At 33.1% G+C, this 16,719-nt stretch overlaps 1 protein-coding gene across 1 annotated transcript; it reads right to left on the bottom strand.

Annotated features, from left to right (window-relative positions):
- Positions 1-2,485: 2,485 nt before the first annotated feature.
- Positions 2,486-2,959, bottom strand: LOC130808505 (uncharacterized). Its single transcript, XM_057673972.1, has 2 exons — positions 2,749-2,959; positions 2,486-2,709 (listed from the first exon to the last, which is right to left on the bottom strand). The coding sequence occupies exons 1-2, from the start codon at positions 2,957-2,959 to the stop codon at positions 2,486-2,488; spliced, it is 435 nt and encodes a 144-aa protein (XP_057529955.1).
- Positions 2,960-16,719: the final 13,760 nt, after the last annotated feature.

Genomic DNA, 16,719 nt, shown 5'->3' with positions numbered 1-16,719 from the left:
TTCTTATTATTTTTTAATTAAATTTTTTTCCTAGTAGCTTAAAAAAACAAAACAAATTGATAGTTTATATAAGATACTATGAAGTTTTAACCATCAGTTTAAATTTTTAATTAAGTTGGTTTTCTAATATGATATCAGAAATCAATATAACGGTAAGTTAATGGTTTAAATCTCATCCACCTTTCATTTCAAAGTAAAATATTTAACGTTATATATCAATAAAGCATGTATTATATTGCTTCTACATTTCTAACTTATAGAATTCTTGGTGAGGAGACGTGTTAAATCTCACATATCTTTCAACAATCATTTTAAACTTTTATGAGTTGGATCTTTGTTAAGACTAAACTTTACAAGTTGAACATTGTTTCGATAACGAAATAAGGAAGTGCAAGAGACACTTGGAGTACCTAAAGATGAAGTGTTATGAAAGTCAATAGTTAACGATCTTGAAGTTTGACGTAATTCTTCCGTAGTTGTAATTGCAATCCCTGCACCACAACACGCTAGCCTTTTCCGGGAGACGACCTCCCGAAAACCCCTCCGACGCTCAAGCCAGTTGCGGAGGCAGAAATCACGGAATGATAATATGATGAATGCAATATGAATGATTATTGGAAGTTTGGAAATGGTAGGAATATGAAAATGGGTGAGTTAAATGTGAATAATTGCAGAGTAATGATAGATAAAATGAAAAGCTTAGCCCCTCTATGCATTATGTAGAAGGTATTTATTGTAGCTGATGGAGGGATCATGGGATGACTTTTAGTGGGGGATCATGGGTAATACGGAGTATAATGGAGGAAAATGTGGGTGGTTATTTTAGGGTTTCAGGAGGCCAAACAAGGTAAATGAAAAAGTCATAAAAGACCTTTGACCGTAAGTGAAGGTCATCAAAGGGTCAAGGTCAACAAAATTGAAAGTCAACAGGGTATAAAAGTAATTTTACGATAAACAAACAAATAAATAAATAAATATTACCATAACATTTAGCCCCACGCATGAAGGATGATGTAAAAGGAGAGTCCCAACAAAGTGAAACATTTTTCTTTATGCGGAAAAAATACTCATTCATATCCGAATAAACCAAGAAGCATCGGTCTTGGAAGCGTTTACCCAAATGTCCATGAAGATCAACATACCCATAATTTGGTGGATATTCTGACAAAATGTTAAAATAGAGTTCGGTAGCTTCGAATCGAGTAGTCACACATAGCCTTTGGAAGGTTAACTAAAAAGTTATGGGTTTTCCAAAATAGGTGTAACTAAACAAAATGAAAAAGAGGTACATATGGCAAAATGTTACCACCAAGTCTTGACCACCCCTTCCAAACGCAGGCATATAGGGCGATAGACCAACCGAGACGACTGACTCCTTGTGAGTATTACGACACGCACATAATTAGTTTATTAAGTTTTAGTTAATGACATGGAAGATTTTAATAACAGAGAAATTTTTTTTGACATTAGTTAATGTCATAACTGAGTCCGACTTCTCTACTACCCGGACAAAATAAATTTGAATATTTTTCTTTTGGTTAATGGACCTTATTTTGAGGTCCGACTTTTTCTATAATTCGGCACGATAATTAACTCGGCTGAATTCTTACAAAACTTGGCTGATTTCGCATCACAAAGGCCGGATAACTGGAGATTTTTGGGTCAGATGAACAATGAAATCGCCACAATTCGGGGGTTCGACTCGTATTAAATCGGCAGCCACAGAGTTCGTAATAACTTGGCTTATCCAAGTTTATTAATAAGGCTTGTTACCATTTAATATGATATAATTATCACTAAAATTAACAGAAATCCCCATCTTGGGGTATCCGACTTTGTGAAAAATTTGCAAAATTGAAGATCTGAACATTATTTGCCATCCTTAAACTAGATGATCATCCAATTCCAGCATCTAAAGTACCATACTACCATGCAACAATGAGCTTTTGTCCAAATAATTGAGATATCAATGTATTTGTTCCTGTATGATTTTGTTGAATAATTAATTAATATCTTAATTAATCCTTTGATTTATAATGTAATCAGAAATTAAGTGCTGATGGAAACCTGTCTTTGCTATCTTGCTAAGCTATGCAGTAAGATCTTCAGAGAAGATGACTGTCCTGTAAAATGCAACAAGGGGTTAGTAAGGCCCGGAATGTTCCGGGGACCCACTCTGACGCCCAAGTTAGTATTAGTTTGAGATAAATTGCCTAATAGATCCTTCCAAAAGCACTATGGCTGCAAGGTGGATTACTACATAGGACTTATTTTGACGTGAGGTCTTTTGTGATTAATATCCGACAAATGTTCTTTTGAAGATTATTTGGAACAATATTAATTACTCTCTTGGATTTATGAGTGTGTATGATCCCTAATAACTGATGATTGAATGAAGTATTTCTTCATATGTTCTCCCTTTCAAAAACATTGCACCTTCTCACCTTTTGAATCTTCGGAGATACTCCAAGAGCACCGTCATGCTTTAATGAGTTGATAAGGCATTAACGAGCTGTCTTTTGATCTCCTTTAGGATTCCCACCTTTCCATCATCCTGCTCAAATTGTAGCAAGAGCTGATAAGGAGAGATAATTGCCTTTAACTTGTTGATGAGAGGAAGTCCCATGATAGCATTATAGGAAAAGTTAGTGTCGACCACGGTGAAGCGAATCGACATCGTTTTGCAACTGCCATTTTCTCCAACACAGACTGGAAGTATAATTTTTCTTAGGGGTAAAACTCAATTACCTCCAAAGCTAATGAGGGATTTGTCAATAGTAAGTAGATGCTTTTCCTCAAACTTCTTTTTTTTGAGGCGATCCATGGTGATAAGATCAGCTGTGCTTCCGATATCAACAAGCACTTGCCTAACTTTCATTTGGCCTATTGTAATTGTGACTGCCAATTGATCAGTATAAGGTTGTTGTAAAGGCTGGGAGATAGTGGCATCAAACTTCATCATAGGGCCTCCCAAAGTTGATGTTTGTGGCCCTTAGAGCATAGTATGGACGCTATCTTTTGCAGCTCAGACAGTGGGGTATACTTCAGAAAAAACACTTACTATCATGTTGATGATGCCGCGGGTATCGTTAGAATTATCCTTCCTTTCATCATCTCTGGGAGATTTATGTTTTTGATGGTTTGATCTTTTCTCCTTTTCATTGCGAGAATCATACTCCTTTCGATTCAAGAACCTTCTCGATTTTCCTTCCTCGGCAAGTTGGTGCAGGATGCGTTTGAGTTTCCTACATTATGACAAGGTATGACCATGTTCCTTGTGATAGTCACACCACAAGTTGTAGTTACGCCGATCAGAAGGGGTTGTAATAGGTGGCAGTATTGGAAGTTCGTCGCTGATAGCATAGAAGATGTCCCTTCTATTTCTATTAAACCGAGGATCATTTCCCTGGTCCCTCAGATTCCTTATCCGTGGTTGTTCTTCCATGACATAAACGTGTCTTGATCTAGGAGGCCCCATTTCGGAAGGAGGACCCTGATGACGAGGAGGGTAGCCTCTTTCCCTACTTGATGGATAATCTTGGTCTCTATGAGTTTTTGATGAATGATTCTTCCACTGATCCCGCTTATCATGCTTCCGCTTTTTGGACTCATGTGCCTGACATATATTAGAGGAGGTTACAAAGCTTTGGCATTGTTTCATCGCCGCTGCATGCGTCTTCACTTGATAGTCAACTAACTGGAAGTTCAATTTGGGAGTCCGCATTCCATTTATCAAGGCGTTTAGGGCTACTGACTCTTCCAAGTCTGTCACTTCCAGAATAGCCTCTTGAAATTTTTGAAGGTAAGTGGAGACGGACTCCCCTTCTTGTTGTGTGATACTCAGCAAATGAAAGTTGGACTTCTCTTGTCTTTTTGATGCCACAAAATGGCTTACAAACTTAGTCTCCAGTTAGGCAAAAGTGTGAATGCTTCCAATTGGAAGCGAAGTGTACCAAATTAAAGCAATACCACTAAGAGTGGTAGGGAAGAACTTACACAGTAAGGCGAAATTTGTAGTGTACAACAACATTAGATTTGTATGCCACGATATGCTTTTCTGGGCACTTTGTTCCGTCAAATGGAGTCATATTAGAGACTCTAATCTTGGCTGGATTAGGAGTCGTTAATATCTTAGCGGATAATGGGGAATTCAGCAACATAAGGGCCTCTTGTGGGCCACCTGGGATAAAATTATCCTGTGGAGACCTGACGAGGCTACTTGGGCGACTAGACCCAGTAAGCCGCGTCATCTTCCTCTTATCTCGCTTTTTGTCCATGAATGATTGGACACTTTCTGATTGTTTTAGCCATTTATCCTCCATATCTTTTCTTGCATTTTGAGTCTCAGACTTAGACTCACCTTGTTCTTCCCAGTTACTTTTACTCAGACTTTTGCAAAGTTTTGATCTTTTCTTTGTTTTTTTGTTCCTTTTGCTGGAACAAGAGATTTTTGATTCCCTATCATTGGATTTTTAGGGAGTAAAGACATCTTCGATTGGCTTTATCCTTTCCTTAAGATTCTTGATATGATTTGCCATGTCTGCCAATACCTGCTGCTGAGGGGCAGCATTACTAGCGCTTACAATGACGCAGATTTGTTCAGTGAAGGCATTTGTGAGGTTTTGTGCCAATATGTCTAGATCTTGGCGAGTTAGGGCTTGATTATTCGCCGGACCCGCTAAAGTATCTGTATCTGTACTGTGCATGGTAACGGTTTGTGTAGGATTCTTCTTAGGAGCCATGGATTTTTGTTCAGGTTAAGTAGTTATAACACTTCCCCACAGACGGCGCCAAACTGTTTCGGTAATGAAACGAGGAAGTGCAAGAGACAATTGGAGTACCTGAAGATTAAGCATTATGGAAGTCAATAGTCAACGATCTTGAAGTTTGACGTAATCCTTCCGTAGTTGTAACTGCAATCCCTGCACCACAACACATTAGCCTTGTCCTGGAGACGACCTCCCGGAAAGTCCGACGCTCAAGTCAGTTGCGGAGACAGAAATCAAGGAATGATAATATGATGAATGCAATATGAATGATTATTGGAAGTTTGGAGATGGTAGGAATATGAAAATGGGTGAGTTAAATGTGAATAATTGCAAAGTAATGGTAGATAAAATGAAAAGCTTAGCCCCTCTATGTATTATGTAGAAGATATTAATAATACCTGATGGAGGGATCATGGGATGACTTTTAGTGGGGGATCATGGGTAATATGGAGTATAATAGAGGAAAATGTGAGTGGTTATTTTAGGGTTTCAAGAGGCCAAACAAGGTAAATGAAAAAGTCATAAAAGACCTTTAACCGTAAGTGAAGGTCATCAAAGGGTCATGGTCAACGAAATTGAAAGTCAACAAGATATAAAAGTAATTTTACGATAAACTAATAAAAAAATATTACCATAAGAAACATAATAATGATGAATCAACTATTACCACAACTTACTTTACATTTTGATATTTTAGATTTTGTTTGATATTTAAGGTTAATTCAAAATGATAATCCTCTTTTGTATTAATAATAATATAAAGTATCACGAATGATTTGTTACTCCTAATATTTTACTTGCTTAATTTCTGTAATAATATTAAAGTATAAATAAACATGAGAAAAATGTATGTGCAATAACCACATACTCTTTCGCTTAAAATAGTGTTCATAAAAGATTCTCATAATTGATGAGGAAAAAAATTAAATTAATTTAGCTAGGATACTTCATAAGATTGCGTTTTAAGCTTAGAAGAAATAATTAAAGAAAAGGGTAGGTCCCTTAATACAATTAAAGCAATTTCATCAACAAAATGAGTCAAATTCTCATCACAAAATTTGTTTTGCCGACAAATAATAATAAACATCCACAATTATAGGAATGTCAACGATAAGTTGCTTTGCAAGGGAATTTTGGTTCACCTCACGAAATGAAAAACCATAATATAAAATGAGGAATCATTAGAGAAAGCTAATGAAAACAAAGTAGGACTACTTTTTTCCATGGTGCCAACAAAATTTAACAATGTTTGTTTGGTAAATTGTTGAGTGGTTGGCTAATTTAACCAATTAAAAATATTGTTTACTGGTTAATAAGTAATTTATTATGAAAATTTTTGATAAATTTAATTGTTGGTTAATTAATAGATGGTTATTAAAGATAAAATTAGCCAAAAATACCAAAAAAAAAATTGCTCATAGTAGCCTTTTAGTCGTTTAGGCTTAGGCCGACTTTTCAGTAAGTTTAAAATCTATTTACAAATTACAAATTTTTACTATTTGACCAATGTTAAAATACTATGTGACATTTTGACTTAATATCTCCTCTATTTTCTTAATAATTGTGCAATTATATATTTGGCGAAACATCACGTGCAAAGGGAGTGTTATTTATTTACAATCCATTTATTATTGCTGAAAACTTATTATTCTTGCATAAACTGGAGTTCTAATCATGTTGGTATAATATGATAGTGTTAATATTCTTACCTTTCAAACTAGAGACGGAGAAGGAAGAGGGATTGTGAATTGGTGAGTGTGAAATAGCATAAGATTCGATGCTTTTAACTAAAATAACAAAAATAACAATAAAACAAAATTAAATGAGACGACCAACTTAACTTTATTCTACTGACTTAATTTTTTTTCGTATCTTAAAATGATTACTTATAATTATAAAGTAATTAATTATATAAATAGATTTATTATATAAAACACTCTCATCATGAAACAATTTCATCTAAGACGAGCTATAACAAGAATAATATTCTCTCCAATTCAGCACTATCGGAGACTATTTATCTATTACTCTTAATTTGTATTTTATCATTAATCTATAAGTTAAAATATAGTCATGTGAGATCTTGTTTGTTTCGTCTCAATGCAAAGTTTATTCATATCAATTTTCTATAATTTTTAATAATGCACAATTGAAAATATTAAGGATTCAATAAGTATATTGAATAGAGTGAATAAAGTAAATAAGACATTAGTGGTGAATTGATGGGAGTAATAATAATAATAATAATGATGCATGAATGAATGGAATGCACACGCGTACGTAATAACCACTACTAAAACCAAACAAGACACATGTCTTGCGGTAGAAAGTTTGTCGGCCTGTCTAGTTTACATTATGGATAAATTTTATGCTTAACAACAAATTTCTATTGTTTAATCAATCCTACCATTCTTTATTTCTTTCTTTTCCCGAATAATCTATTAGTCTTTGTCTTCTGAATCAATCAAGATTAACGGCCATTTTTAGGGACCACTAGTTATGTTTTTTAAATTAATTCTTTCTCATTATATTATCTGTTAGTCGGTAAATAATTTGTATTAGTATGATATTTTTTTGCTTTAGGCTGAGCCTATATATTATTTTTGAGCACCGTTCTTAAAAATCTTTGTGTAAATTCGAAGTTTGATCCTTAAGTTATATGTTTGTCAATGCTTTTTTATTTTTTCGACGTGAAACTTAGGATATACACTTAATAATATTGAATTGTATTTCATGAAAACAAATGAAGTAATCCATTGAGTGATGTTATTTTTGTAATACTTAATTGTTTGTCTTATTTAACAATGAGTCTATGGCTACCAAAACAGCTAGAATAAGTCCTAAGTTTATCAATTGTAAACCTAACATGTGTGTTTGATGGAGAATGCTATTCCTAATTCGTATTTTTCTATTCTGAGAACCTATTTATTTCATTTTACCATGCATGCATTATTTGTCTTATTGATTTGGGAAAATGCTTTTTAAAAATAACTTTAAAATTTGGTTTAATTTTTAAAATGTACGTCTAGATAAGTGAAATTAAATTAGAATTAAATTTGGGATTATATTTGAGAAAAGTGATACTTATTTCAACTTAGACAAAACATAATCCACAATTTTCAATATACTTGAGAGTAGAGCTTGTTTAGAAAAATTAACTTTCGGAAAAAATATATAATTTCAGGTAAATAAAACAAGTAAACTATTTGATCTTATGTTATCTGTAGCACAAATAGAGTGTGTTAATGAATTTTCTAATAAATAAAGTACATATGATTATAATAAATTATTGTTATTAATAATTGTACAATTAATTAATATTCATCCTTTACTATTTTAGTGATTATCGGCTTCTATTACATTCTAGTTATAATGGTCGTTTGATTCTGTCACCTATAAAAAAGTTAATTTTTTATTTTTACTTGCTCGTATAAATTGTTTATGTGTTTCTTTAAATTTGCATCTTAAAATTCAAAAAATGTTGATATATCTGACATTTTAGATAAATTCAAAAGAACAGAAAGAGTATGTAGTTAATTGTGATGGAGTAAAGGGCCAAACATCCCTTGTGTGGTGAAGTAGCTAGCTAGGCTTGTCCCTTGGTGGATCTATGTACTTGAAGATCATATTCGGCAATTGATATTGAAGATGGGTTGAGTTGGTTTTACGCTAATATTTCATCTTTGAGAAACTGACTTGGTGAGTTTGAATGTTCCATGAATAGGTCCCTTATAGAGAATAACTCCAATAAATCTCCGTTTCTCAAAATAAAAATAAAAGATAATTAATGGCTGAAATGACACGTTTCTAAGATCGAGGAGCCAACATATCATTGGTGGACATGCTGTTAATTAGAATAAAAGTATATTTTATCCTTCTCTCAATCATTATATTTTGATAGCAACCTCGTAATGCCAAACCCATCAATTATATAATACTCTTGTCATGCTTCCATTGGCCATATTCTACACGGAACACTATTTTTTTATTTTTTATTTTTATAATTTTTTTTATATATTTAGTGACAGAAAATTGTCATCATCAATAATAATTTAGTAGCATTCTATGAGAAAAAGTATCATTATCAAAAACAATTTCAATGGGATATTGTGAGTATTGGTAACTCTTAGTTTCTATTTTAATGTTCTCGGTACATTTAAAAAAAGATCGTAAATTGCCCGAATAAAATGAAATAGAAGATTATATATGAGGATGACAATAAATTAAAGATTTAAATATCATTTTAGAAAAGATAAATGTAGCAAATCAAGTAAGAGAATACAAATAACAAATGAAAAAATTGATGAAGTTGTGGGGAACGTAAGATTTTAAGAAGAATTAGTGTTTGAGTTAAATTAAATCGAATTTACTCAAATTAGATTAAGTTAAATTAAGTTAAATTCAAACTAATTATTTGTTGAATAAATTAAGTCAATAAGAAAGAATAAGGAATTTAAGTCAAAGTATGAGTGATATTAGTGACGGTGTATTTTAGTATACACTAAATCCACACAAGAGTTACTCAAACTATTTCTTAAATGCGAAGATATCATGGTAAGTACATTTTTATTAGGCTGGTCTATAAATATTTAGTGTATTTAAGTAATCGTTTGCAATTTTTATTGATTAATTACAAAAATAAGCTAATTATATGAACCTGTCTTATGATGAGACGGTCTCCCACAAGACAAGTTGTTAGTTTTTAACTTATTAAAGATTAGTATGTTGTGTTATTGGCTAATATAAAGAGACCAACTAATGAATTCGGGCGTTTTATCGACTATAGCCCCGAACCAAATCATTTACACCTTAATTTGTGATGGTACAACCCAAAGGAAGAACTGGGCTGGACCATAAAAATAGCTATTGTGATGGTACAACCCATAAGCCACAACATTACTCCTATCTTTTGTGGGCTGGACCATGAAAGAGATATATGGGCAGCTCCTCCTTAGCTTGTAAAATGTGAACACAAATTAATGTGAGAGACGGTCTCTCTAAAAGATGCATTAATACAAATTAAAGAGAAAATAAGAATGTGAACTTCTTGTTTTGAGGTTATCTCTTTGAAAGACGGTCTCTTACAATAATAGCTGGAATATGAATTCAAGTTCACACGGCTCCCTACAAACATGTACCGACTCAATCAAATGAAACTCATACACAACATCATGAGTGAGACAGTCTCACTTGGTATTTTTATTTTTTTTACTAATTTAAAACTTAAAAGGTCAATTTTAAAATTTAAAATACTAATTACAAAATTTTAATGACAAGGTTTTGAATTGATATTTTAAGTCATTGAATATGACAATTTCAAGATTTAAAATGTCAATTGCAAGACTTAAAATTGCAATTCTAAGATTTGAGAAACAAATTTAGATGTTTAAAAATTCTATTCCAACTTTAAAAAAGAAGACTCAATCTTAAGATTGATATTAAAACCTTTGAAATTGATCTTTTAAGTCTTGAAATTAGTTTTTGTACGTCATGAAATCAATATGCCAGAATTTTTAAAAATAAAAAAATTTTACTGGGCTAAACTTATCGCACAACTTAGACTGTCTCACAGAATACTCATTGATCTCATTAAGAATTTAAACAACTAGAGTTTATGAGCTTAACTTTTCATGTCAATATACAAACTATCATTAGTTTAACTTATCAACTATTTGGTTCTTATAAATAAACTAAACTGATCTAATATATGTTTTAGAGTTATTTATAAGGAGCCACCCGCTAAGCTCGACACATTCAACTTGTAAATCGGGCGGATTGGACAATATTTTTTGAAAAAACTTAATATTTAGACGGACAATATTCACTTGCTAAGTTAAAGGAGTGAAAAAAGACATAAAAATAATACCCATTGTAAACTCGCCTGTCCAAATTTTTTGTAATCAATATCAAACCAAGATCCTTAAACGTTACTCAAAGTGTTAGGAGAGAAACAAAATTCGTAGAAAGTATGTAGGAGGAGAATATTAAAGTAATAGAGAATGACCGTGTTTGTTGTTGTATGGAGTGGTGGGTACAAGATTCTTTTATGTAGATGTTAGAAGAGACCTACTCATAAAGTTGATCATTGGAGATTACAATAATTTAAAAAAAATTTAGAATTTTAATTAAATATAAAAGGTATTTAAATTAAAGAATTAAAAAAATAAAAACATCTAAAATAATATAATAGAAGTTCCTAGAAAAAGTAATTAAAAAATAAAAATATTTAAGATATTTTAGTCAACTTGTAACTAAACTCATCACTATAAATACCTATTGATGTAATCAATTTTCGGGCAATGAATAAGAATAGCCATTTTACATATTCACTCATCTTCCTCTCCAAATAAATCAATTCATTATTTTTCTATCTAAATTTTCCTACATTTGGTATCAAGAGCTAATTAAAACCAAGACCTCCAAAAACAACCTAAACACATTAACCAATATACTCCACAATAAAATAAACCTCTAACCACAAAATAAAAAAAATGACCTCTAACCACAAGTTAATTGAGTTCCCACATTTAAGGGAGAAAGAAATGAACAATGGGCTATGCAAATGAGGTAAATATTTATCTCCCAAGACAATAGAAGAGGTTAAAAAGAAAAATTTATCTCAATTAAGTATACCCGAACTAATGGGATCACTACTTGCACATGAAAATAGATTAAAAAGATTTAACGAAGAACCACTAGAACAAACTTTTCAAGCTAAATTAAAATTTAAAATTTTCTAATGGTGAAAATAAAAATGGTTATTGTAAAAATTATGAAAAAGGATAAATATCAACTAATCATAGCAAGGGGCAGAGGAAATTTTAAAAATCAGAGTTGAGTGAATAATCAAACTTGTAAATTATGTAAGAAAACTAACCACAATAATAATGATTGTCGGTATAAATGTAATAGGTGTAAAAAACACAGCACCTCGAAAAAGATTGTTAGTATCGACAAAAAGAAGAAGCAAACTATTCCGAAATCAATAATTACGGAGAACAAATATTTTACACTGGATTAAATACACAGGAAAAAGTAAGTGACATATGGTATATTGATAGTGGTTGTTCAAATCACTTGGCAATAAAAATTATTTTCTCACTCTTGACGAAAATGTTAAAACACACAACACAGTTGGTGACGGTAAAAAAGAAGATGTCGTCGGAAAAGGGACAATCGCTGTTAAAACAAAAAATGGCTCATCAAAATTAATTAATGAAGTTTTCTATGTTCCCGGACTTACACAAAATTTATTAAGTGTAGGCCAATTAATTAAAATAAGGGTTAGATAATAACAACTGTCGAAATGGCTCCTAACAAAATATTCCCATTAAAAAGGCCATTTGAAGAAAAATTGACTTTAAGCTTAATAAACGATGAATTCACCTTATGGCATTTGAGATTCAGGTATCTTAATTTTAACAGTCTAAAACTATTAAAACAAAAAGAAATAGTAATTGGACTACCATCGATAGAGAATGAAAGAAAAATTTGTGAAGGCTGTATATATATAGCAGGATGTACAGATTGCCATTTCCTACCGCATCTTGGAGTGCCAAGGTTCCTTTAGAGCTTGTTCATGCGGATATTTGGGGTCCTACCAAGAATCCATCTCTTGGCAGAAAAAGATATTTTATTTTGTTCGTAGATTACTACTCCCGCATGATGTGGGTATATTTTCTAGAGAAAAAATCAGAAGCTTTTCCACTTCATGCAATTCAAAAGCCCTCACAGAAAATCAAAGTGGGCATTCTTTTAAGATTCTTAGAACGGATCGTGGCGGAGAATTTATAAGCAACGAATTCAACAGCTTCTATAAGAAGCATGGAATTAAAAGAGAACTTACAGCAAAATGTACACCTCAACAAAATGGTATCGCAGAAAGGAAAAACCGCACTATAGCAAAGATGGCCCGCAGTATGATGCAGGGTAAACATCTACCCAAAAGATACTAAACCGAAACTGTTCACACGGTAGTATACATCCTCAATAGATCTCCCACAAAAGCAGTTTAGGAATTAACACCATATAAAGCTTCGCACAAGAGAAAGCCAAGAGTAGATCATCTCAAAGTATTCGGATGCGTAGCTTATGCCCACATTCTGAAAGAGAATCGGAAAAAGCTCGATGAGAAGGGAGAAAAATGCATATTCATTGGATACAGTCACGAAACAAAAGGATATGGCCTCTACAAGCCTGAATCTAAAGAATTAATCATCTCTATAGACGTAATTTTCGACGAAACAGCCGAATGGACGTGGAAAGAAAAAGAAATTGAAGCTCGCGAAGGAGATACTCTCCCAAAAGATCTAAGTGAAGAAGACGGGCAGACCAACCAACAAAACCCTCATCTCCGAGTCCAAGCACACCTGGAAGTACAAGATCATCCCCAAGCTCAAGAAGCCAAACATCACGTTCAACTCCTCAATATCAAGAAGCCCGAAGATCAACACGAGATCGGCAACCGCCATCATGGCTACAAGATTACCATTGTGACCAAGCAATGATGGCTCTCTTCTCTAGTGAGCCACAAACATTTCAAGAAGCAACACAAGAAGAAACATGGATCGAGGCTATGAACGAAGAAATTAAAATGATCGAGAAGAATCACACATGGGAACTTATAGAGAAACCACAAGATACGGAAGTCATCGGACTCAAGTGGGTCTACAAGGTGAAACATAACGATGATGGCTCCATCAAAAAGTACAAAGCAAGGCTCGTAGCAAAGGGATATGCGCAACAACCAAGGATCGACTTCAACGAAACATATGCTCCAGTTGTCCGCATGGAGACAATCAGAACAGTACCGGCATTAACAACACAACATCAGCTACCAGTCTTTCAGCTCGATGTCAAATCAGCAATTCTAAATGGAGAACTCGAAGAAGAAGTGTACGTCGAGCAACCTCAGGGATACGTCATCAAAGGCCAAGAAGACAAAGTATACCGCCTTCAAAAAGCTCTGTACGGACTCAAACAAGCACCCCGAGCGTGGAACAACAACATCGACAAATATCTTCTCCAACAAGGTTTCATCAAGAGTCCGAGTGAACTTTCACTATACATAAGACACAAGGTAATAACTTTCTCATTTTATGCTTGTACGTGGATGATCTAATCTATACTGGCACAAATCTAATAATGATCGAAGAATTTAAAAAGGCTATGATGAAGGAGTACGAGATGATAGACCTTGGTACAATGAGATACTTCCTTGGCATACAAATCAAACAAAGCCTAGGAAGAATATTTCTATCACAAGAGAAATATGCAGAAGACCTTCTCAAGAAATTCAACATGGGTGAATGTAAACCACTGGCTACATCAATGGCAATCAATGAGAAGTTATCAAAGTACGATGGCAAACCAAAAGTTGACGGAGCAATGTATCGAAGCTTGGTCCGCTCTCTCATTTATCTCACACATACAAGACCAAATATAGTCAATGCTGTCAACATCGTATCCAGGTTCATGAGTGAACTGAATAAGGATTATCTAACAGCAGCAAAAAGTACAATAACGAAACTGAAAAAGATTTCAAGCTCACAGGATACACCAATAGCGATTGGGCGGGAAGTGTGGATGATAGAAAAAGTACAAGCGGGTACGTATTTCAGCTTGGAAACAATGTGGTCTCATGGTCATAAAAAAACAGGCGACAGTTGCTTTATCATCACCAGAAGCAGAGTACATTGCAGCAACAAGTGCAGCATGTGAAGCAATCTGACTTAGAAGGATATTAATCGATCTACAACATAAGCAAGAGACACCAACTACAATGTTCTGCGACAACATGTCAACAATAGCAATGACGAAGAATCCAGTGTTTCATAACATATCAAAACACATCGAGATACGACATCATTGGATTCGTGAGTTAGTAGAAAAGAAAGAGATCGAACTACGATTCTGCAAGACAGAGGAGCAGGTCGCAGACATTTTCACAAAACCCATATCAACTGATAGATTTTTCGAGTTCAGAAGACAACTTAGAGTTCAAGATTTTTCGCATTAGAGGAGTGTTAAAATAATCTTGAAAAATCTAGGATTTTAAATAAACATAAAAAAATATCTAAACTAAAGAATTAAAAAAAATAAAAATATCTAAGATAATATAATAGAAGTTCCTAGAAAAAGTAATTAAAAAATAAAAATATCTAAGATATTTTAGTAAACTTGTGACTAAACTCATCACTATAAATACCCATTGATGTAATCAATTTTTGGACAATGAATAAGAATAGTCATTTTACATATTCATTTATCTTCCTCTCCAAATAAATCAATTCTCTATTTTTCTATCTAAATTTTCCTATACATAATAGTTTTTTTTTATTTTTATTTTTTATCTAGATATTAATATGAACTTGAATAATAATAATAATAGCATATTAAATATCCAAATCATACTAAGGTCCCATTAAGTAACACTCCTCCTTGAGATATTTGGTTTTCATTTTAAGCATATGCGTCTCTTCAACCTGCGTTTTGAAGAAGTTTGGTAAAATATTATTCAATTGATATTCTCCAATCAATCTCTATCACCTTGACTTCACTCTTATTTTAAGATTCTCTTATGAAATAATAATTAACATTTCAAATAAAGTTGGTTAGGACTTTGCATAAATAGTGAAAATTAACTTGTTATAGACATATTTATCTGCTTTCTCTTAACACTTTCCTAGCAAACTTACTTAAAGTAATGACAGCAACACTTTCCTAGCATGAACTCAATGTGAAGATGATTGAGGTCATATGTGAAAAGTATACGAATATTAAACAGTTAAACTTGTTAGCTTTCATCTGTTTTGTATCCTCTTGCCCTCTTCCCTTTCTTTCATTTTTAATGCATGTTTGGTTAACTTGTAATTAAGAACAGAGCAAAGATAATATTTTTTTCATTTCAAAAAAAAAAAAATAATTCAAGACAAAATGTATTGTAACATTATATTACTTCAAATATAAAAAAATGTTTACAAACATATCGCTTAAAAAGTATTGCTCTGAACTAAGCATAAATAACACCATTTAATATTTAAGATTTCTTATTTTAAGGGTCTTAGGTGATCGTGTTAAATTAGGCTGGACTTATTGTGAATGCCAGCATATTAACGGGGGAACACAAGTGCACACACTTCATAAGCCAAGGAGATATATACCATCCCAAAACCATATGGCAATGGAAAGAAGGTATCTAATAGCTTATAAAGCGTGCACACTATTTTCAATTTATCGATGTGGGATAATCTGTGTTGTCCTTTCATTAACTCCAACCAATATCTATATAATACAAGATGGTAACCGTAGAATTAGTAAAAACCGTCACCAAACCGTCACCAAAGATAATGAAACTGCTGAAAGTGTGATAATGAAACCGTCACTAAATATCTGATGTATACCGCGGGGCGCGGAGTGCACATATCCTCAATAGATCGGCTACCCAGAATGCCTCAGGAACCAGCCATGCTTGAATTTATAATATGCATTAAACGTATCTATTTGTCAAAACAGGTATAAATGGGCCATAGGCTTTGTTCAACTGTCTTAAATGCCACCTGGCGTATATATACTGGACAGAACAATCAATAAGCCCGGCCCATAATTATTAATGATTCAATGGTTATGATAGTGATTTTCCTAATCCTGTTCACCATCTGTTGCGTTAGGACTTAGAAGTAAAATATAACAATACGGGCCTAATTGGGCCAGCCGACAGTCCACTATATCAAGTACTACCTCTATTTACTGTTATTCCATCACAATGAATATAACAATGGATCACCCAAATATCTCCAAAACAATGTTTTGATTGGTTTTAATTTCGCCACGAGTCCGTCCAAATGCGCATTGACGTACAGTTTAGTCTTTTACAAATTCTTGTGTCAGATGGTCTTTTCGTGAGACGCTCTTTATACATGGATGAACAGTCAAATTAATATAATTATTA

This window comes from Amaranthus tricolor, chromosome 3, assembly GCF_026212465.1.
Source record: "Amaranthus tricolor cultivar Red isolate AtriRed21 chromosome 3, ASM2621246v1, whole genome shotgun sequence".
Lineage (NCBI taxonomy): Eukaryota > Viridiplantae > Streptophyta > Magnoliopsida > Caryophyllales > Amaranthaceae > Amaranthus > Amaranthus tricolor.
This window is presented reverse-complemented; position numbering and strand designations above follow the sequence as displayed.

Coding starts and splice junctions, on each gene's coding strand:
- LOC130808505 (XM_057673972.1), bottom strand. CDS start 2,959: ATGAAGTTTGATGCCACTATCTCCCAGCCTTTACAACAACCTTATACT. Junction 2,710..2,748: donor ATCCCTCATTAGCTTTGGAG/GTAATTGAGTTT, acceptor TTATACTTCCAG/TCTGTGTTGGAGAAAATGGC.